Source organism: Lycorma delicatula, chromosome 13 (genome assembly GCF_047948215.1).
Source record: "Lycorma delicatula isolate Av1 chromosome 13, ASM4794821v1, whole genome shotgun sequence".
Lineage (NCBI taxonomy): Eukaryota > Metazoa > Arthropoda > Insecta > Hemiptera > Fulgoridae > Lycorma > Lycorma delicatula.
This window is the reverse complement of record NC_134467.1, coordinates 5,468,695-5,494,307: the sequence shown is the minus strand read 5'-3', so window position 1 is coordinate 5,494,307 and position 25,613 is coordinate 5,468,695. Positions and strand designations below refer to the sequence as shown.

The following is a 25,613-nucleotide window of genomic DNA, read 5'->3' as shown; positions in this document are numbered from 1 at the left end:
AACTTTGATCGTCATAACGTTCTTGTTTAGCTAGTTTTAATTATTATTGCTTTACATCCATTCTCAAAAATAAATATTTTCTGGATCTATGGAAAATAGCTGAAACCAATCAAACTAGGTAAACCATCTAATGATATAACATCGTATCGACTGATAAGCTTGCGAGGTGTGTGGCAGTAATGGACCCGCTAGACTCAAACAAGTAATAATTTTTTGAAGTACTTTCTATAATTTTGCAATTTTCTTTGTTGTTAAGAGCTAATTTTCCATTTTTATCATCAAGCAAAGGCTGAGTAATTGGTATTTGATTTTTTTTTCAATTTCTGTAAGTGTGGTAAATGTTTAACATCATTTATTTATTTAATTCAGATAAATGGGCATGAAACCATAAAAAGATCATAAGTACATAAAGTAGAAGATCTGTCATCATTTTTGTTAGTAGATTTAAAAGAAATATTTGGAATCATTAGATAATGATTCCTCAACTTTAACAGTATAATTAAAAATTAAATCTTTGTGACTAAAAATTTTACATATACATTGTTGTTAAATAGTCTTAATAATAAGTAGATCTATATTATTTTTGAAGCTTATGGAAATTTTTCTTATTAATAACTGTGATAATAAGTTCACTATAGAACCGCTTTGATAATTACATTTTTGTATAAGTATATTTGGTACATGACAAAAAAATTTCTGTATTGGAGATTAATATCAAATCCCAGTCAGGCATGGCATATGCTGCAAAATTCAGCTTCCATGTTCCATGCACAAACTTAAATATTACCAGGCAGTACAAAAAATAAATAAATATTATTTACTATCAAACTCTCATTTAGTAAATGTTGAACGTTACAAAATTTATATTTTTATATCTGGTAAGAATTTATGTAAATCTTATATTTATATTTATAAGATTAGAATTCAAAATTGTAGGTAACGTTTTCTCTAAGATAAATGATGTTTATTATGATAAAAAATTTCACCATAACCAGTATTAACATCAGTGTCAGTAAGATTAGAAAAAACAAAATCATGAGAATTACCGCAAGAGTTTTAACAAATTATTTGATTGTTAATTTGTAGAAAAATATGAAAGGTGAATAGCAGCATTTTTTGATAACATTTAGCAAAACCTGGCATATTAAAGTCGCCTAATAATATTAGTAATAATTTAACTGTGATTGCACTATTTATGTGTGTTAAGCGAATTAAGAGATACAATTATTTTAATTTTATAAATTATACAAAAAAATCACATTTACTTTGAAGCATTCATGTTTGCTTTTTATTACAGCAAGCAGATTTACTGCAACTGGAAGTGGAACTGCTTGATATTAGTAATGGTGATATCATAAAAGATCTTTTAGCGATTGAAGAGACTGACTTGGTTAAATCAGAAAATTTAAAAGTTGAAAATGAAATGGTAAGAGTGTTAGATTTTGCGTACAGTGGAACACCAATTATCCAGATGGACCTTTGCAAGGCCAAATCTGGATAATTGAAAAGGACAATTTAAAAAAGTTTTATCATATAACACTTCACATATCATTCAGTTTAATGTGTAAGATACTATGTAAATAAAAAATACATAAAAAAAAATTAAATGTATTTTAGTAAAATTAAAAAGAAATTTGGAACATATGTACCATGTAAGAAAAAAGAGATTCAGTAATACGGTTAAAGAAAATAGTGTGTAGACATTTGCTTTTATAATTAGTTTTACAAAGGCCAAAACACACATTTATATTTTTGCTAAATGACTTGGAAAAATTAAATTAAAATTTCTGTAAAAGTAACATCAATAAAAAACATTTGTATTGCAGCGAAGATTTATTTGAATAGTGTTTAAATTTTTTAAATAATGTATTGGTTTTTTTAAGTTGTCTAGTCTGGATTTAAGCAGTGCAATTAGTTGGACATCTGGAAAATTGGTGTCCCACTGATATCTTTTAGTCATCAACTCCTATGGTCATTAGTCCCAAATTTTCATTATTATTATTATTATTTTCATCAACATTTTTTTGTTATATAAGTGCTTTATTACAAACACTGCACATTGGTCTTTCTTCGCCGGTTAACAAATATAAATTTCTTATTCGTGTTTGACCAATTGTAAGTCTGGTCACCACCTCTTGTTCTCAGCGAGTTTTAATTCACGTGCCTCTTCCATTTATATGAAAAAGTTTTAACTGCATTTAGTTTTGTATTTAAACTTCTCCATTTATTACTCTACCTGTTTCTTATAGTATTAGACAATTTTTAACATCGGCCACTCGTACAGGAAATATATCAAAGTTATCACAGACTATTGCTGTACTGGCAGCTTCATCTGCGCTTTCATTTCTTGCAATGCCAACATTTCCTGAAGTTCATACAAATACACATCGCTGTCCTCATCGATTTAAAATATATAAAATGGACAGGATGTTTGCAATAAGAACATCCTTAATGTTCTTGTCCCTGTTTAGCCTCCAGTAATTACCATTCAGATAATACTTCAGAGGATGATATGTACGAGTGTAAATGAAGATTAGTCTTGTACAGTCTCAATTCGACCATTCCTAAGGTGTGTGGTTAATTGAAATCCAACCACCAAAGAACACTGGTATCCACGATCTAATATACAAGTCCGTGTAAAAATAACGACTTTACTAGGACTTGAACGCTGGAACCCCTCTACTATCAAACCAGCTGATATAGGAAGATGTGTTCACCACTAGACCAACTCAGGTGGGATAATGTTCTTGTTCCGAATTGCAGTAAGTGCACTTAACGAAACGAAACATATAAGCACCATCTCTTCGCGGAAATGTTCAGAGTAGTGAACAGATTGCTGTATGGCAATAACTTCTGCCGTTTAAACACTAAAAACTTTTGGCAGTTACCATTAATGGACTTTTCCATTTACATATATGGGGCATCCAACACCATGTTTGGTTTTAGAACAGACAGTTTAAATTACTATACATTATTTGTAACTACTGATGGTTGATAGAAATTCCTGTCAGTTGATTACTGCTTGCTTGTCTTTTTTTTGCCCAAGGTATAAACCTCCCTAAAAAAATTAAGAATCTTTAAAATAAAAAAAATACTGTGTTGCCACTGATATATTCAATATATTTTAATAGATTTGTATATATGATTTTATTATTCTTTTTTTTTTCTTTGACTGATGAATCAATTCGTCAAACGTTGGACGAATTGATAGGAAATAGATAATCGAATAGTTGTAAGAAATAGATAATTGTGTTTTTCACTTTTTCAATTGTGTTTTTAAGTATTGTTTGTGAAATATGTTTATAATACATAAATTGTGATTTTTATGTGGTATAAATAAATAACATTTTGTCCTTAATGTAAACAATTTCAGAATTATGTACTATAACATCCACTTAAATATTTAAGCAGATTGATTATTGATTAATTTCGAAATGTACATTAGAAATTATTTATTTTTTAATTTAATAAACAAAGTTACACAGAAAACAGGTTGTTTCTTTATTTTAATCGTATACCATTTCTTTCCATAAAAGCAAATCAATTGTATTATAGTGCGGACTGGATGCAAGTTTATTATTTATCTTGTAATAGTTATGATGATAAACACTAAATCAAATCTTCCCAACCTGCATACTGAAAGTGGTACTAATGTGTGTCAACAGGTTTGGGGGTTTGAATCTGAGGTTGGTTTTGAATTTTTTATTTATAAGTGCCTGCAATTATTTGTCAACCTGTCTGTTTAATATTTTGAAATTTTTTTATATCGACATCATTTAAATATGATGTGCAACCTTACTCTTTCTATTTAAAATTGTATTGTTCCAACCATGGGAGTTTGAGCAGTGGTGGATTTCTAAATATGCTAGCTAGGCTGTAGCCTATTGTGGCAAATTTTCAAAGGCAGTAATGGGCTGCCAGGAACCGAGTCAGGTCCCGGACACTTGTTGGGATATAAGGTGGTTACCGTAGATTTAAGCTCATCAAGCACTACTACTATCTCCCTCCATTCGGTCTCTACAACTGGAAATAATCGTTTCATCTTCTCAATCGCCATTTCACCCAGGAAGAGGAGCTCTTATTCATGATAACGATTTAATAACCCACCTTATGCATAATGAAGAGAAAAATTATATTTGTAACTTTTGTCAGAAATCATTTAATCATAAAAACACTTTTAAAGACACATATTAATATTCATACAAAAGAGATAAATTATGTTTGCAACTTTTGTCAGAAGACTTTTAATCAAAGTTCTAATTTAAAATTACATTTAAATATTCATACAAAAGAGAAAAATTGTGTTTGTAACTTCTGCTGAAATGTTTTCAGTCAACCTTTTACTTTTAAGGCGCATATATTCATACAAAAGAAAAAAATTATATTTGTAACTTTTGTCAAAAGTCATTTAATCATAACAGCAGTTTAAAGACACATTTTAATATTCATACAAAAGAAAGAAATTATGTTTGAAAATTCTGCCAAAAGGCTTTTAATCATCTTTCGAATTTAAAGAAGCATATTAATTTACACACCAAAGAAAAAATTTGTTTGTAACATTTGTCAAAAATCTTTAATGAGAGTTATACTTTAAAAAATTACTTCTTTTTGTTGTAATGATGTTGTGTTTCTAAGGCAGAGATTATGTGCCGATCTCAATATTGTACAAAATAAGTTATACTTAAGTTTACGTGAAGATATTGGTGCAACTTTTACTTTTCCTGATAGTTGTATAGTGTCAAAATTCCAGCTTGGAGCTACTAAATGCTCTTATGTCATCAATCATGATCCTGTACTGTACTTTGATGGCATTCTGCAAATACACTGGACTAATAATCACAAAATATTTTTCAAGTAAATATTAGTAACGTTTGTTTTCTGTACAAAATAAGTTGTGATCATACATATATTTTTTGTTAAATTGAAATCTGTTTATTTTAGAATTTTTATGCAAACCAAGTTATTAAATATTGTTTTCTTTTTACTTGGCAAAATAATGTAGGCTAGTTTTTGTGAAAAAGTTTAGCAATCTTATGTAGAAGCCAATTATTTCTAAAAATGTCTTAAGTTAGTTTTTATTTCTTATCTATGTTACTTTTAGTTACCGTGATCATTTTTATGCAAGAAACTTGTTAAATTTTTTTTTGTACTTCAGTGTAATTTACCGAAACAATTTATCACAAAAAATGGTGTAATTTTAAATGTATATTGTAAAAAAATCAATAAAAAATAAACTTTAAGAATGAATGTAATAATAAATAATGAAAAGTACGAGTTGGGCAGCTATAGGGATGGTAGAGGCTGCAAAAAAATAAAATGTTTATTTTTTTTCAGAGTAAACTGTGATAGCATACCATTATGAGAGTCAGGAAATTTTTATCAAGGTCAGTATAATAAGTCAGTGAAAAAAACAATCCTTAAAATTCAGTGGGAATCCTGTTTATAAACATTTTTACAATCCTTCTTCTTAGAGATCCTTTTTAATTGCTTTTTATCTAATTTACTTTGGGTTTTTTTTCAGCAGAAATCTGTTAATTTTTAAAGCACAAAATAATATTTCAAAATTGTTGCTATCAGTGTAGGTATACAATTTACAATATTAGGTACTTTTCTTTTAACATAAGGGGGGCCCACTTGCTTTTTTATTTGTGGATTTTTGCTTCTTTCTGTTACACAGTAAATACCTTGGTTTAATTGAGTTTAGGTTGGATGAGGAAATGTAACTGACGATTCAGAATACCGAACTTTGTATCGTATTACCATTGCGTTAACCTTGTCTAATTACATAAACCCGCGATCGATGTGATTTTTAGTTTTTGATAATTGATTATGTATTTTTTAGCGCTGAATAGAAAATAACCTTCATTTTTGTTTCATCATGTCAGGATTGCAAATTTCAATATTATCAAAAAGATTAAAAATTACAAAAATGTGATACAATAAAGTAGACATTTTTTTTTTAATAATAAATTAATGTAATATATATAATATTGTATTTTATATGCTTGTTTGGCTTATATTATGCATTCTTAGAGCTAAACAGTTGAGTGGTCTGAAGAGGGGGGCAGGTGGGGTCATTGACCCCTAAATTTCTAATGAAAATTGCCATAAAATAAGCCTAATTTCTATTATAGTGGTTAATTTTTATGAGGTATGTAGTGCCTTAGGAAACCACTCCCCCTCTTCACCTACCTTTCATGATGAAGTATGTAACTTTTATTTCAAGTGTCGAACTTTCTTTGGACGGCTTATACTCTGCTTTGCGCTTTTCCTTCTATGTTCTCTATAGGGTTCATCTTGGTGTAACAGCCAGGCAGTAGTCTGCCATCATTATAGTAATCCATTTTCCTTGATATGTCCTTTCCATTTCTTTCATGTCCTGATGAAATTTCTCACCCGTCTCTTCACGTCTCGTCACAAACGGCACCCAGATTTTCAGGAAAATAGTTCACATGTGAATTTAGGAAGTGAACCTTCAAGCACACAGAACAGCCTAAATTTTTGTACTTCTGCAGCATGCTCGAGCGGTTGATTTGAAGTTCAGATTCTTATTGGCCAGAAACTTGGTTAGTACTTCTTTAAATTCACCCCCAAACTTCTTTTACTGCAACTTCATTTGTTTATCAAAATTACCTTGTTTGAGAAGTTTTCTAATGTCAGGACCAGCAAAGACATGCTGTTTATTTAGCATTTTATAAGACGGGAAATTTGTCGCAGATCTATTTACAACATTTACCTTCTTTTGGTAAGGCTTTGACCAAGCCTAACTTGATACGCAGAGTTGGAAGAACTTTATTCTGAACCGGTCTACGTACATCGGTGCAGAAGACTAATTCCTCCTTCTGAAAAATGTGTAAGAAAATCCTTTTCTCTATACCTGAACCAGGAAAGTAAGGTGCCAGCTGCTAGTAGGTTCTTCACTTTAATCTTCAAACCAAGCAATTCTGAATTTTCTTTGATCAGATGTAATTCTCGAACCAAATCATTTAGTTCAGACTGTGAATAAAACTCTGGTGCATAGCTATCTCCAGGTTCATACACCTTGACATTATCTTCATTTAAATCGCTTGTGGAACCATCTGTTTCAGTTAAATTTTCTGATGGAATTGGCACTGGTATGTCTGGACCATGTGGAACCAGACATAAAGCGTATGGCATATTTGGATAAACGATTCTTTTTTATTCTTTAAATTGAAACCATGGATACCAGTTCAAACAAAAGTAACAATCGTCGGTGTAATTTTGTGACTCCATTAAAACTCCAATTCTGTACGCTTCTTGTTCCCTTTGACCATCATCTAAGTCCTTCAACACATGTGCAGCAAACTTATTGGGATGCCCAAGTTTTGCCTTGATCTCCTATTTTCACCTGAAATATGACAGGTACACTTGTCAATCGAAACTTGTTATTTTTTTTTGTTGCCTTTTCACCATTAACTCATCACAAATGTAACGAAAAGAATCTTCAGCCTCTTGAAGCCATTTAGAAAACGGAAAGTTTGCTTATGGTCTGGAAACATATTTTCCACTGACAAAAACAGCAGTGGCGGATAGCTGCCAATAAAGTATTACATCTTGTTAAGTGTTATCGCAACCTGTTGACCAAGCTCTTCTTCCACTGTCTTGTCATCTTCAACCCCCCCCCCCCCCAACCATTCTCTTCAGACCACTAATCTGTTTAGCTATATGAATGCATAGTAAAGGCCAAAAAAATGAATATGTTTTTTTTTATTTTTTAATAAAAAAATAATGTTTTATGTCTATTTTATAGTATCACATTTTCAACTTTTTACAAATTTTGAAATTTGCAATTTGTGAAAAATTCTGACATGATAGAAAAAATGAAGATTATTTTTGGATTCAGTGTTAAAAAAATACTTAGGAATTAATTGTCTGTCAGTAGTTAAAAAACATTCCTCTACATCCCAAATTTTGCAGGTCTGTTATATATACAAATTTGATACAATTTATTTATAAAAAAAGCAATAATTAAACTAAACACAATAATAAAATTTGAAAAACCAGAAACTAGTGAAAATCAAATGGCCTCTGTTAATACAGAAATACTTAATACTTTTTCAGGACAATGTTAAGTTTTTAACAGCTTTTCTTTTACGATTGATGTTTCTGTTTTGTTTTTTTTATTACATTGTTGTCTGACAGGGCCGTGCATGTTTGTAAGTAAGATTTCTTCTTGTGATTTTATTTTTAAGATTTTTATAATCTGTACAATCTAATGTATTACTTTAATGCAATCTAACCAAAATAATAAATGAAAAAAGCAGTTTGATTTTTTTAAAACGGGTTGGTTGTAGATTTCTGTCATATTATGTATATGGATAAGTAGATATGAGTTATAAGCTGAAATACTTGGTTACTATTTACTTTATAATTAAAAATAATACAATATAAAAATTGTTGTTTTAGGTCTCTCTGATTATATGTTTGCGGATAGGTACATTAATGTTATTTTGTGATAGAATAATAGTGGAATTAAAATTGCTGGAAAATGATTAATGTTCAGTAATGACACCAATTTATATAATATCAATGAAATATTAGCAGTTTATAATTTGTACAGTCAAATACTTCAAAAGAATAAATAAAAAGTTGGGGATAGATTATTTTCTTTTTAAAAATGGATGTTTAGACATAACTTCCCTTCAGCCAAAATTGTTGTCAAAGATCTCTCTCATATTATATACATAAACAGATAAGAGTTCAGTAATACACAGAAATACATTTCGTTGCTATTTATTTTATAAAGTACTAGCTGGCCGTCTAGCCAGAAGCTGGACCCTCTGGACTCAGGTCAGCCCAGGCGAATCCAGAGCCAACTCTGGGTCAATTCTTTTAGTTGGTTCTCAAGTGATGCAATAACAAACAAACAAACTTTATATATATATATACACATTTTCGAATAATCATGTCAATTTGTTAGATTGACAGTGTACCCTGATGCATGTAAAAAGTTAGCCTTCAACATACTAACAAAGTCCATGTTTGAATTTTGAAAATCTGATGACTTTCCAGAGATATTAGAGAAGCACACCATTTCACTTACCAAAACAGCACGCCGTTTGTTACCAGTTAATGGTGATGATTCATCATCATCATAACTTATTCCAACCTGTTCTGCAATTTCAGATACTCTCAACCTGATCGTCTTCAAGAATGCCTCAAATCGCACGAGTGTTTTTGTCTGTAATGCTGGTCCGAGGACGGTGATCGTGTTCTTGATTTTCCACTTGTTTTCGTTCTTCTTTGAACTCTTTATGCCAGGCAAACGCAAGAGTCCTTGACAATTTTTGGTCCCTGAACTGTGCAGTCAATATATGAAAAATTTCCAACGCTTAAACTTCATGAGCAAGAAATTTTATAATTATACATTGCACGGTGGAAGGGTGCACCTATTGCTGCTACATTGTGAGCGTTACTGACGAATTGGTTGGAAGTGTGGAATGGCTGGCTCTCCCCACTCATAATGACTCCACCCAAGCATACTAGAAGCACAGGCCCAGTCCTACCAACCGTAGATCCTCTGGAACAAAAATCCCGTTTATATTTGATTTACCCTCGCATTTTATTTAACGTAAATTTAATTCTATTATGTTTGTAATATTATTCCTTTGATCGATTCGAATAATTCAGTTCAGTTCCAGATCATAAAGTGATAGAGACTGGTAGTTCACAATTCATTAATTCAGTTCATTGAAGTTTGTGCTTCAACCGGCAAATCTCCACTTTTACATATATATTAGAGATTTTTCAGAAAATATATTAGAGAGCGCAATAAAAGAAAACAAATAACACAAAGAAATAATAAAACGAACATCAACTCAACTCAGGAACAATGAAAACAAATGCACGGTATCAGCTGTTACGAAGGATAGAATAGAGAATCAATATGCTACTAGTGCTTCAGTGTTAAATTAGAATAAATATGGAACTAGACTCACACATTGCAGTAACTCATCAAGAATAAAGCAGATCAGTTCATAATAACAAATTACTAGCAAAAAAGTGGATGATGAGTTATTTCTTCAAGGGCAATTTTTATTAAGGTAGTTAATGACAAGTTATCTCTTCAAAAACTGGTAAGGGGTTAATGATTATTAATCATGAAAATAATGTTTTTATTGATTTGGGTGACTTAATACCGAAAGCAAATTTGACATGATATCTGAAGAGAGCGTAGAAAAATTTGGGTCTGATTAGGTTCCCCCCCGCTTAACACGACATTAGTCAGGTGTAGAGAACTTTTCTTGTATTTGACATTAAAAAAAAATGATTTATTTTGTCCCAGATATGTTTAGTTCTTGCAAGATATAATTGCGAATAAGATATTAGACAAATGAAACATCACTGGTAAACAAAAATTGAGCTATGTAAAAATAGTTTGATAGAAGTTACATGTAATCAATATTTACTTATTGTTTGCATATTACAAAGATAAAACAATTTGCTTTGCTTTATATTTAAAAAATTAACATAATTTCTTATAAATTGTTTTAATTCAGTCACTGTCTTTGTTGACACATTCAACGCAGACAAAGACTGCCCTAGATACTGGCTCCTTATAAATAGGGGCTCTGCACTTGTTAGTGTACCTGTTCTTTCTTTTAGGGCAGTACTTGCACTTTGGAGGCTTTTGATCGTTAGGTTCAGCAGGCTAATTTTAAACATTGTAGGCAAGGTCTACAATGTAATTTTTTGTTTTGCGGGAATAGTCAGTGTTTTGATTTGTACTCTTTTCAGCAGTTGATTTTTCACTAACTCTTTTCCAAGGTCCATCAAAATCATTTTTTCTTCTTATATTCACATGTATGTTTTGAAAATAATCAGAGCATTGATAGCACTGACATTTAGCATACCATTAAAAATAGTAAACGGCCATTTCAACCGACAACCGAATGATTCATGATACACAATATTCAGTTTTTAGACGATCGGTGATCCACCTTTAGTAACATTACAATAAGTTATAATTTCGGGTTTCAGAGCATGTCCACTACTTTCATACCATGGAGAATAGGAAGTACATGAACAAGTTTCTTTTCTTTCTTATCCAGAATGCAAGAAACTATGGAACAATAATTTGGGGGATTTGATAAAGCAAATATAGATGAACATCTGGGATTTTTTGAAACGTTGAGAAGCTCTCCTGGAATTTCCCGTTTATCTTTGCAGAGAATCCAAATTATCGTAAATCCGTGATTGGCGTAGAGATCGTTTACTAAAGGTGTAGAGGTGAAAAAATTATCCATAGTCGCATTTCTTCCTGTACCATCTATTTCACTGACACAGAGTTTGACTACATTTGATACGGATAAAGGGGGGCTGTCTTTAAGTTGTTGACCTGTATATCTCTGTATGTATTTGTCTAGATGGTTCTTCAGTCTACGGTAGCATAGATTTTATTCTGTATCGACACAGTTTACTCTTCATATACACTAAATTTACAGCGTCCTCTGAAGACCTGCATCATCACGTCAACCGTGACACTTTTTCCTACACTGTATCTTTCACTACATGTTTTTACAAATCCATCAAAAATATTACGAATAGGGGCTAAATTATCAATCTTTTTTCATTCAACGTGTATAGAGTAATCATTAAATCTCAGTGCTTGCGGTAGCAAACGAAATCTTTACTGGAACATAGTGGCAGTAAATATTTCAGTTGCTGTTACATCTACAGCTCAAAGATCATTTAATTCAATGCGATTCTTTTTTTAACTCCAATGATATACATTAACCCTAAAGATACAGCTAATTCTGTTTCATTAGTTAAATAACAGTCCTGTACACCTCTTGAATATTTTATATTCATTTTAGTCCAATTTCTGGTTTGTAAAATTTATGATTTCATGCATCATTGAATCCAGACAAAAGTGTTTCCAGCACTCCATAGTTATTTTGTTGTCTTTTGCTACTACTCTTGCTAGTTTAGTAATGTTTTAAGAATGAGCATCAACTAACTGCCACGACTACAGCTCTTATAATTTTGGAGAAATTCCTAGGACGGTTTCATCCTTTTCCCAGTAGAGCAGAAATGGCGTATAAAAAGGTGAGGTTTTTTCTCACAACCTGACTAATGGCTGGTTAACCAAATGACATTTTTGATTATTAAAATTATGCAATATAATCACAAAAAAAAATTGTAAATTCATTGACCTCTTTGCTGAACAGCTACCTCATGTGACATTTTTAAAAACAGCCACAGCTTAAGAAAGATGAAGTCTGAAAAATTGTTTATAACCTCTTTTTTTTTTAAGTTTGCATTTCATTTACATTAATACAATTAGATTTTTGATCATGAAATTAAAAAAAATGATTTTTTAAGTATGGATTTCATTAAGCCCTGTTGATTTTTGGGCTTAAAATTGTATTTATCAAAGTAATTATTTATTTTGATAAGTTACCCAATTTGATAAAGTATTTATTATTCAACAAAGGTAAAAAATGAAAGTTTTCCAAAAAAAATATAATCAAGTCATCTATAAGCTGGTAATATAAGTTGGTCTGAGATATTTTCAAGTAAACAAAAATCAAATCCACTAAAAGAGAAATTAAATTTATTAAACTAACAAAGAGAAGTCAAAGTATTAATTAAGGAGCTCTGTAATATTATTAAAGGTTTTCAATGATGTGAAAATGAGACTTTAAATAAAGACTTGGAAAAAATCACAAGTTATTACAGCATTCAAAATAGTGCTACACTGGTTGCAATAAAAGAATGAGTTCTTTGTAATTTAATGATAGTAAAAAAAATTTATATTTTCTATTTAAAAAAAAGACAAGCCGCAGCCTGCCCCGATCCAGTCTCCTTAGGTTACAAACCTTTGATCACTAACCTGGCCTTGGGACAGACAGTCCAACTACTTTTACACCTAAGCAGACCCCTCGTCACCAAGGTGACGTCGATGTAACTTTCCCCCAGTTCAGAAGAGAAAGGTGGCGGTTCTGCCTTGTTAAGCTTGTAGAGGTTCCTGGCATCAATGAACTGTGCGACACTGGGGCCAGCGAGTGGTGAACCCCAGGCGGAAGACTGCGTTAGCAACCAGCATTCTTGATGCCCGGGAGATCGTTCAGAATCTTCGCCAAGCCATCGGCGTACTCCTTGTGACTCGCACAACGGTGAACTACTCGTCAGAAAACTGAGGAGAACTCTTCGTCCCGGCGAAATATACCATATTTCGCTCGTTAATATTAGTACAAAGATTAGTTTCTCCGCGCCAAGCTTATTTTTTTGTTTAATTACAATAATTGAGTAATTATTCAAAAATACAAAGTATCTTAAAAAGAAATGAACACAAATAGTACGAATTGTGCACGAGTTGAAAAAGTAATAGGAAAAATAAAATATATACATAAATACGTACAGCCAATGGTAGATGTATCTTTTGCCAGCATATGCGTATACTGTTTTTAAAAATGTAATTAATCGGTCTACTTATTATAAAACTACGCCAATAATATTTTTGTTTTGCTTTATTTTATTAAACGTGTTGAAGGTTCATCTAATAGATAAATGCGATTGTTTGTGAATCTGTCTGTTTGCAACAGCATTATAGGAGAACCAACCGACCGATCACTTTAGTTATAACTCTAGCCTCACACAGAGCCCCAACGGGAATCCCATTATTGTTAAAAAATATAACATTGAAATATCAATTACTTAAAAAAGAACTGAAAAGGTACATGCTGACTAATTTTAAAAGAGTCGGTGTGACACACTTAATCTAAAGGCTTGGCAGATATCAAGGAAACCGGTAGAGCAAACGTTTTTTTTGTCTAAAGCTATCTGAATATTAGCAAAGTCTCTATAAATCTGTTCGATGATACTATGATCTGTTTGAAAGCCAAAACGGTAGTCGGATAGTTTGTTTAGTTGTAAAAAGGTTCTTCTATATCTGAAAAAGACAGGATCGGTATTCAAGATCGACATTAGGCCAATTCATTAAACATAGTTATTTTTTATAAATCATCAATAAAATAAATATCTTTCTCCAATCTTATCTGTTTTAACGTAATTTAGGATAAAAAGTAAATAAAATTGATTAAATTTTCCTAGCTTCTTTAAATTCAAATTTCCATTATCAGAAGAATACGAGATCGACTTTAGATGAATTCATTAAACATAATTGTTTATATATCATCAATAAAACTAAATATTTCTCTTTCAATCTTACTTTTTTTAACGTAATTAAATTTAACTTCATTTTTTCACATAGGGGGTAAACGTATCCTGCAAATTTGAAAGTAATCGGTCGGTTGGTTCTTGCATGATGTGATAATAAACAAACATACAAACTTTTATATATATATATAAATTTCCGAATAACCGTGATCTGTTAGATCGAGAGTGTACCGGATGCATGCAAAAGCTAGCCTTCAACTTTCTAAAAAATACTCTGTTTGAATTTTGAAAATCGGATGACTGTAGAGCACCCATTGTACCTTCCAAAAAAGCGGCACAGTGGCATCCCGTTTTATCAGTTGATGGTGATGATTGGTCTAGCTTCCTGTGAGGAGCTTGCGCACCTCACCACTCTAGCCTCACACACAGCCCCAACGGGAATCCCATTATTGTTAAAAAAATTTATTTAATGTGGAGTTAATTCTATTATTTTTTTATATTATTCATTTGATTGATTCGAATCATTCAGTTCAAACCCAGTCCACACTGTGATACCCACCGGGTTGGTCTAGTGGTTAACGCGTCTTCCCAAATCAGCTGATTTGGAAGTCGAGAGTTACAGCGTTCAAGTCCTAGTAAAGCCAGTTATTTTTACACGGATTTGAATATTAGATCGTGGATACCGGTGTTCTTTGGTGGTTGGGTTTCAATTTTCCACACATCTCAGGATTGGTCGAACTGAGAACGTACAAGACTACACTTCATTTACACTCATACATATCATCCTCTGAAGAATTATCTAAATGGTAGTTACCGGAGGCTAAACAGGAAAAAAGATTCCACACAGTGATAGACACTCGCAGTTCACAGTTAATTAATTCAGTTCATTAAAGTGCGTGCTTCGCTCAGCAAATCTCCACTACTATACATATAATTTTTTTTCGAGATGAAATACATCTAAAAACCATCTCGGTTATGCCAAGAAACATGGATAAACAAATTTGGTCGTAACTGATTGAGTAGTTACTTTGAGTAGTATCCCGAACAAAAAAAAAAAACCTCTTCATCTTTTTTATAATAGTATAGATAGAGTACAGTATCTTGCATCTCTTACAGTATTTTAAATGCAATTAAAAAAACTTTTGAAGAACTAATATTACTCTATCGATGCATTTTTAAATAATACAAATAAAAAAAACTTAAAGTTCTGCATCCTTCACAGTGTGTATATAAATGTCCTCAATTACTTTTTGTTAATGCCTTCTGATTTGAAGCTCATGACTTTTTCTTTTTCTTTCTAGCCTCCGGAACCACCATTAATTATTACATCAGAGAATGAATGAGGATGATATATATGAATGTTAAGTGATGTGTAGTCTTGTACAGTCTCAGGTCGACCGTTCCTGAGGTGTGTGGTTAACTCAAAACCCGACTACCAAAGAACACCAGTATCCACAATCTAGTATTCAAATCTGTATAACAGTAACTCTCTTTACTAGGATTTGAACCTTAGAACTCTTGACTTCAAAATTAGCTGATTTGCGATGACGAGTTTGAAAAAGAAGTTGCTACTAGTAACTTCTTTTTTGAACTTTTTTTCAATGTCACTACTAGTGACTTCTTTTGATTTGTGATGACGAGTTCACCGCTAGACCAACCGTTGGTCTAGCGGTGAACTCGTCATGACTTGAAAGCTCATGACTGCTACACCATACGTCCAACAATGGACATGTTTCAAAGCAGCAGCTTACTGAGCAGTTCGTAAACTCCAACAATTCATTTGCTGCATTATATTAAAATTTCTTACCATTCATAACAACGGTTTAAAGAAACCGTCTGCAAAATGTTTCATTCTTTGTCTTGCACAACAAATAAGAGACAAAAGAGATCACATTGGCGGCTGCTGCAACTGCACCAGTTGTATAATTTTCATTGCGAGGACTACTGTATTTGATAGAGACTTTGCATTGCCATCAACGTTTAACACGCGGTGAGACAAAGCATAAAATGGCAAACATTGAAGTTAATGTTTGAAACAAATTTGAGATCAATGTTACATTTGTACATTTCTTATTATAACCCGAATGTATTCTGAAAATTTAAGTAAATTTTTATTTTATTAAACTTATTTAACTGTTACGTGAATGAAAAATTATTTATTAAGTCTGTTGTGCAATATCATATGTGTGTGTGTGTGTGTATATATATATATTTTTTTTTTTCATCATTATAACCAGATATCGTTTGTATTGAAATATACAATTACATGTGTTGGCGTCACTGTTTAGTAGATTGGGATCATTTGTTTATAAGCGTTGTTAAAGTGAAATTTGTATTGTAATATCAGTATTATTTATTTGTGTTCACTTTTGTTGACCAAGTAAGTAATTTTATACCATTCTAACATAAATTAATAGAATTTAAGTTTGAATTTTTTGTGTTTATGAACTGAGTGTAGCTTTAACTTGTGATGAAAATTTATTTAAGTTCGACGTAAAATCGTTTATTTAAGCAGCACATTAAAAAATTATTATATCGTGGGCATATTATTACTAGTCGTTTTTTAATTAGTAATTTAGGCAATTAAGCAGTTTGTTCCACCTTAACTTTTGTATCGTATACGTTATTACTCACGTGGTGTAAGGCAAGGTTAGCCTGCGTAGGTTAACCCACCGGGTTGGTCTATTGAACGCATCTTCCCAAATCAGCTGATTTGGAAGTGGAGAGTTCCAGCGTTCAAGTCCTAGTAAAGCCAGCTATTTTTACACGGACTTGAATACTAGATCGTGGATACCGGTGTTCTTTGGTGGTTGGTTTTCAATTAACCACAATTCTCAGGTATGGTCGGACTGAGAATGTACAAGACTACACTCATACACATCATCCTCTGAAGTATTACCTAAACGGTAGTTACCGGAGGCTAAACAGGAAAAAAAAGAAAGAAAAGCTTGCGTAGGTTAAGTTTCGTTGAATTATATTTATAAAATAAATAAATAACAGTGGTAATATAATGGTTATATTGGATGATATTAACTATAACCCAAAAGTTTGCTGTTTATAATTATAGATATAAATTAACCAAATTTAACCTCTGAATCTTAAGTCACTCTGAGGTCAGAGCGTAAAAAGTAACAACTTTTTACTTGTCTAGAAAATAAACTCCATAACTGCAGTCTGCATATCTAACCTTTAATGATTTTACATCAGATTTTCTTCTTTTTTTGTCTAGAATCCAAGCAAAACATTCAGTTCAAAAAATTCTGAGGTAGTTGATATTCACTTCCCTTTTCAGAAACAACTCAACAGAGGCATTTCCTTTCATTTTTGTCAGTGCTGTTCTATTTATTGTATATGTAGCTGAAAGGACTGCTTCATTACTTCACCCCTAAGCAATTTGGGTAAGTTGAGTGCAAATGCAACCAGGATCTTGCCACCTCACAAATGATTCTGTTTTCTTTCTCAGCTACTCTAGATTGTTGTGGAGTATTAGATACCGTCATAAAATGTTAACACTTGCATTAATTTTTCCAAGCCTGATTCAACTATAGTAAAGTGTTGTTTTATTAGATGGACATTCATTTGATTTATGCCATATAATTTGCTTTTACAACAAATAAGTCCCACTTAACAATTTTTAGAGAGATGACCTAATTTTCTACAACAAAAACATTTCTTGCCATTGTGATTAGCCTTAGCATGACTCCCTTTTGCTAAAGTTTGATCTAGAAGCATGCTTCCTGGGTTGACTGACAATCAACCTTGAGTTAAAGATGTTTCGTATCATAATCCCAACTCATATTTAAAAGTAGTTTTGCAATTCAGACCGTGTCTTCTGTTGGCAAGTCATGCCATGTGATGTAAATGGGGTAAAACACATGAGGCAATGTTTATTAAAGCCTTGCGCACGCCATTCTCATATATTGTTTTGCCTAGGAGTATCATTTCATTTGAAGTTCACTGTACTTTGCAAGAGGAGTGTCAGATTTATTTTAATTTCAACCATACTTTGTGGGCAGTAGGATGTAACTCTACCCAATAAAAAATTTCTATCTAGAGAAAGAATAATTCTTTCTTGACTATTCTTCTTTTTTCTATTTGCTATGATCCATTCACCAGTTTCTTCTGATAATCAACACTTCCAGTCTCAGGCTTTTCAAAGGTTCTATTAACAACTTGAACAAAAATATGTTGCTCTAAACATGTCTGCACAATAATATGCCCATTAGTTTTTCAATTTTGTTTTCTTCTGATGTCTGTAAATATTCCATGATTTCCAACTAGATGTAGAAAAAAAACACCCCATCGCTTGATAACCGTAAACTTATATTTACAACAATATAAAGGAAAAACCTCCACGTCAATTTTCCATCTAATGTGTTTACCGAAAATTGCCTGCTCACCTACTATATTTGGTAAAACTCGCTAAAAAAAATCTGAGATCGGTTACAAAAAACTATTTCTTTAATTTTTGATTGTGAGATCCATGTAATCCTTACAGGGATCACTTGATAAATTTTAATATTATTTACAAAGTATTCTTATATATAAAAAAAAAAAAAGTTATATTTATAACCCTTAAGGAAACTACCTATGTACATCTCTTAACTACTACTGCTATTATTACTTACATCATACTATGTTATAAAAAACTATTTACAGAAAACAATAACATTTCATTATATCTATCATTTAATTATGAATTTTGTTATAAATAATTCAATACAGATTTGTTTACACAAAATCATGATCACAACAACGTTTCAATCAAAAGTTTTATGAGATAACAAAATTAGTTAACAGCTGAAGCAATTAAGATAAAATAAAGCTTCATACACATAACATTTTGTCATTACCCTTTTGATAGTTTTTGTTGAGGTTTCTCTGTCTTCTGTCTGCATCTTTATTTTTTAGTAGCCACTGCAGCTCTGTCTTGCTGTTTTGATGACTTCTTACCTTCAGTGTTGATAAGCCTATATACTGTTGCAGTCTCTTTTGTAGCTCCATCTTGACTGACTTAAATTTGCATATCATTGTTAAAAATTTGTAAAAAAAAATGTAAAGTCAATTCTTCCCTAAATATTTTGGTTCTCATTGGAAGTTTATTACTTTCTTTAGTACACAGATAAAAGTAATCGATGCTGAACCACTCCCTTGTCTTAGTTCTGTTTTAATTTCTAATTCTTCTGACAATTTTACATCTGATTTTGTGTTTAGAATAGTCTGTCTGTTTAGTAATGTTAATTATGTTGAGATCCTTACCAAATACTAGAACATTAAATAAGGAAGTTCTATAGATCGAGTTGTATGCCTTGCCATTTTTTCTCCTTATTATTGTTTTAAGGGTTGTGTTTTGTTGTGCATATGATCATACTTTTCTGAATCCTTCATGTTCTCCCAGTTATTAAGTCTATGATTAATTCAATTCTATTTTGAAGTACTTTTCAAAGTATTTTATTTGTCAAAGGTAAGAGGAAAATCCCTTTGTGGTTGTTTACTTCTGTTTCATCTTTTTGTTTGTGTAGTAGATCTATTAATACATTTTTCTAATTTTCATGGGATTTTTCAGTTTTCCATATCTCTTCTAGCAAGTTCTTCAGTATTTTCTTGGGTTTTTCATGATTCTTTCCATAATTCCATATTTTTCAAGCTATCACCTGCTATCTTGTTATTTAATTTCTGGCAAATTTTGTCTATTTTCATTTAATAATTTTTTTTTAAATTTTGCAGTTTATGTTGTTAGATTTTGGAATTGAAATCTTATCTTCTTGGTAGTGTAATAATTTTTCAAAGTACTTGCTGGAATTTTACAGTTGTCTTTGTTGTTATGGCCTATGCTATCAAATCATACAGCTAAGTCTTTAATAGAAGATACCTTTTGTATTGCAGTATTATTTTGTATTATTCAGTTGCACAATATATCGGCATTTGCAAACCTTCAAAATTGAGTATGAAATCAATTTTCTTTTTGTAATTTAAAAGAAATACTAAAAGAAAAAAAAACTAAAAAAAGAAAGATATATCGGCATTTGCAAACCTTCAAAATTGAGTATGAAATCAATTTTCTTTTTGTAATTTAAAAGAAATACTAAAAGAAAAAAAACTAAAAAAAGAAAGATGTGAGTAGCTTATGAATAAACTGTCATTTATAAATACTATGAAAATTAGAGAACCGAAGTGCATGCCTTGTCTTACTCCACATCTAGCATAAATAGACTTAGAAATAAAATTATCAGTTTTAACATAGGGAATTCTGTTTGTACAAAAGGAATATTTTATGGGAAAAACACATCGTTGTAATCATTGAAACAATTTGAACAAGATGACTATATTTTGAAAATAAAGTATTTAATATTAAGCTTTTTATTGAGGTCAGAAAGTTATAAAAATATTCTTCCAAAAGTACAGCCGCAACTAGTAGTTTGCATGTATCCTGTTTGTTATAATAACCAGGGACACACAGTCATGGTTTAATAATGCCTTTCGTACAGTTTTATCAGACTACTTTATACTTCGTTGACATTAATATTATTATTATTATCATTATCACATTATTATTATTGTTATCATTATCATCATCATCATTATTATTCGCAATATTTCTGCCAAAGACTCATCTGTGTAAAAAGAATAACAAATTTAAAGACATTAAAATCATATCAGTAAACATTGTACAATTTAATATAATGGTGAAATTTAAAAAAAAAATATGTAAACGCAGTTGCAAGCAACCACTTTTTCTTAAAGCCACTGTTTGATTTCAGCTTTCCTTCAGTTGTTGTGGTAACTTTATTATTTACAACTTATTTACACACTCCACAAAGTACAGAATGAAAGAATATTCATACCTTACTTTTTTCACATTAAAGCGCTTTCGGGCATAAGCCTTTTTTTTTTCTTTCTTTTCTTTTTCCTGTTTAGCCTCTGGTAACTACCGTTTAGATAATTCTTCAGAGGATGAATGAGGATGATATGTATGAGTGTAAATGAAGTGTAGTCTTGTACATTCTCAGTTCGACTGTTCCTGAGATGTGTGGTTAATTGAAACCCAACCACCAAAGAACACCGGTATCCACGATCTAGTATTCAAATCCGTGTAAAAATAACTGGCTTTACTAGGACTTTAACGCTGTAACTCTCGACTTCAAAATCAGATGATTTGGGAAGACGCGTTAACCACTAGACCAACCAAGTGGGTTTCGGGCATAAGCCTGTCTTCAGTAATGTTTACTGAATTTACACATAGGTAACATTTGTTAAAATTTGTTCAGTCAATAAAAATTTCGTTTTAAAAATTTTAATGTTATTAAAATTTACTTTAATTTGCGATCTTATGTTAACATATTACTGTACTGATTATCTAATTTATATGAAATTGCTTATAAATTATAAATTACCAACTTAAATAATATTTATAAGAATATCCCTAGTGAATTCTGTCTGCAGATTCATTAAGCTGAATTTACATTTGCGTCTGGTTTAAAAGTATCTAATTGTACAGTGTATATTAAGAGAACAAACAACTCTCCCTGTTTTATTATAGGTTATTCAACTTCAATGTATGCACCTTTTGTAGCTTGGCAGATGTCTAGAACAATAATCTAACTCTTGGCAGATGTTTAGGAGCATCTGCGGCATTATTAGACATATGAGTAGTATAGAAACCTCGGGTTCAACTGTCATTTTGCTTTCTATGAAAGTAGTGATTATTTGGAATTGAACCCGATGTCATGTTTTTTAGATGAACATGTGTTTGTAGTTAAATTTATGAGCTGAAAGAGTGGATTTACTGCAAAATATATAGCCAAACATGGATTTGAGATGTCCCCCAAAATTACAGTAAATAACCAACAATCAAATGAAGTTTGAACCTGAAGGTCTCTTTTCACGGGTTTATTAGATACATTAAAGAACGGCTACTCACAATGATGAATGTGTGTTCACGTTAAATTTACATGTTAAAACAGTTAATTTATTGAAAAATTCATAGTAAAACAATTGTTTTATTCATTGAATAGTTTGATGCTGTCATGGGGATTCCCCCGTCTCTATTAATAATGATTTCTCAACTATTATTTTATTATTATATTCTCATCGAATCCAATCTTTCATTTAACTGCAATCACCATGATTAAGTGCAAATTGTATTATGATATTTGGTCATCATTACTTTCAGCGATTGTGTAATATATCATTGATTATTATTTAATGTCTATAATGTCAGTTTAAACTTCAAAATCATTGTTAGTTCCTTATCTCGAAAATGGTGTGTCCTAGGCCAATTCTAACACGATTTTGAATGGGTTAACTGAATGGGTACTTTCCAACTTCCTGGAGCAATAGCTGCTAGTTTCATGCGTCTAGGTCCAACCATTCTCAAGATATGCTTTTTCTTACAATATTTTTTGTATTTGATGATGAAATAAAATAAAAATATGTTTTTATTATCTAGCAGTCAACAGGTTAACAGTTCTAATCACTTTTAAATTTATTACTATGTTTTGAAAAAATCTGTCATCATTACTTTAAGCGAAAGCGGGATGATATGTGATAAAAGTTGTGGATTGTTTATTTTTTTATTGTTGAGATAGCTAATGACATTATCTTATGTATATTATACATAAAAAATTGATATTTATTATATTAAATAATGATTTATAAAAAAGGGCGTATCTTGAAAAGGGTGCGTCCTACACAATCTTTGATGCGATTTTGAAAACCTTAACGGTTTAAAAGAGTACTTTCCAGAACAATAGGTCCTAGTTTCATGCATCTAGGTCCAACCGTTCCCGAGATACTTGCGCTAGTAGAATTCGCTAATGTCAGTTCACCTCAAACCTATTTCATTATCAGTTTTTAAAATAATCTTCTTTATAGTATATGTTCCTTCAGATTTGCAAGGCTAAAATAATTTCATATAAAACCGGAAAAAAACAGTAAATGCTGAACAAACTCTATAATGCTATATTGAACCCGACGTTGAATGTGAACGTGTTCAGTGTAGCAAACGTGAATAGCATAATATTTATACTCATCATTAGCTTTTTGTTTATTTAAAATTACAAGGCAATTATCACTTTCATCATGTGGGAAATGTGTGATTACAAATATGGTGTGGGCATGGATTTTTACATTACCATTTCGTTAATTTGCAACTTGCGTTTTAAATTCTCATCTCCAAGTCTATTATTTTCTATATATTACAACTTTGAATGCAGCTAAATATTATCGTTTTGATATGAAAGTCTTTGATGAAATAATCTTTCATATCACATTTATCATAAAACTCTTTTGATAGCCATGAAGCAATATCGAGTAATAATAATATTTTATAAACATACGTGTACCAGTAGTAATTGCAATAGTTTTATTTTATTATCACCCGTAATCTCATAAAAAGCCGATCCAGGATTCATTTAATTCTTTAGATTGTTTTTTTTTGTAACAAATTATCAAACTGTTTCCCTTCATCATGATATAACTTTGTCGCATTAAAAAAAGGGCCGATGAGATTTAATGTAATAATAGTTCTTTAGATTGACTCACCTTAACATTCTTCTTTTACTGTTGCTGTGATTTGCAACTTATTAAACGTTTTTTTCATATAACATCTAACTTTTATATGTACCAGAAATTAGTAAATCTAATTGATTTTTATTACATTTTAGACTAACTTCATATATAGTGTTTGACTCATCGGAATTCTGAGTAGCCAAAAATAATAATAATTTATCTAAAAATAATAATATATTAAATCATCTAATTCTTGTTTTAAACTATCAATGTCGATTGCTGTATCAAAATGATTGCCTTTCCTTTTAAATTTAAGATCATGGCATGCATAATTGAAAAATTTAATACTGTTTGGCTCTTTTACTTTTCGATATAGGATTTCATAATCGGGATCTTTTTTTTAATTTAAAAGAATCATAGAATAATATACGAATCGTCTGGTTGTATCTATAATTACAATACAATTATCTTCATTATCGTGTGTAAATGGTACTGCCATAGTTTTATGTCTCTGCTTTATTGTTTAATCTATCATTTTCAAACATATGATTTGAATATTCATGCACAGTTGTTTTCTTTTTCGATTTGATGTAATCAATCCTCGATATTTTCAAGTTCTTTTAATTTTGCTTGTAACCGAGTGTTACACTCAGATATATGCATCTTGATATAACTTAAAATTTTTGATGAAAAAATCTATTAAATTTTATTACATTTAATATAAAACTTGGGGATATCCAGGAAGCTATTGATAGTATTAAATTATCACAAACCTTTTATGACATTCATAAGACATTCTCTTATTACATTCCTCTTATGATTTCACAGTTTGACCAGTGACTTTAGACATTTCCACAGCAGCCGGAATTCCGGCTGAGATCAGTGTTGTAGTTGATATATGCAACAAATATTTATTACCATTCATTGTTTAATATGAACTATTTTATTGTAATTTCAACTGTATGTAAAACATAAATTATTTATAAACCTCATTTATAGTTCAAAAATGATTTTGTAATTTACTTATTACAACAGTAATTATAGGTACTTAGTATTAACACCACCACAGCTATAGCTTTATTTAAAAACAAAGTAGTCAATCGGATTTCGGTGGAAAATGGGCCGAAATTAGAGTTTAATATAAATAAATATTTATTTTATAAATATAATTTAATCAAACTTAATCTACGCTCGCTAACCTTGACTAATTAACATCGTAATTTTTTGAGTATTTATTTAATAAATTCAGTAATTATTGCAATTTGATTATTTAAATAATAAATAATTGTAATTACTGAATTTATTAAAAAAATTAGGGTGTTAATTAAGTCAAGGTTAGCGAGCGTAGGTTAAGTTTGGTTAAATTATATTTATAAAATAAATAAATATAAATAACCATTTATATTCTGTTTTGAATCTGTTTCAGCCCATTTTCCACCGAAATCTGATTGACTACTTTGTTTTTAAATAAAGCTATAGCTGCGGTGGCGTTAATACGTGAGTACCATAATTATATATTAAAATGATCTCATGTTTACAGATTGCAGATATTTTAGAAAAATATGATGATTCTACATACAATATATCTGAATATCTTACATTGTTATATTCAAAATTACATGAAACTGTAAATGTTATTGATTATAAACTTAAATGTAAAAATAAAACTAAATATAAATTATATTGAACATGGAAAAATTGTCCAAGTTTACTATACATAATTTTCAATATAAAAACACAGCGTCAAATATATTGCATAATATTGCTTTTGAATTGGTATATCGGAAAGAAAATTTAGAAAACGAAAGAAATCCTCTTTTAAAAAGAAGTTTATGTTTAATGTAAATCAAAATGATTATGTGTATGAAATGGTAGTTGAATTATATAAAAATTTAAAACCTATAATAAACTTTTTTATAATAAATATTCTTTATATATTAGATTATAAACAATTATATTCA

The 25,613-nt window shown here is 30.7% G+C and overlaps 1 protein-coding gene across 3 annotated transcripts in view; it reads left to right on the top strand.

Annotated features, from left to right (window-relative positions):
* The window catches only part of LOC142333660 (uncharacterized), a 240,648-nt gene that overhangs the window by 28,979 nt on the left and 186,056 nt on the right, over positions 1 to 25,613 (top strand). For all 3 annotated transcript variants that reach the window (XM_075381056.1, XM_075381055.1, XM_075381057.1), the window contains one exon: positions 1,298 to 1,426. In XM_075381056.1, coding sequence (XP_075237171.1) covers positions 1,298 to 1,426 — 129 coding nt within the window. The remainder of the gene's footprint in view (positions 1 to 1,297; positions 1,427 to 25,613) is intronic.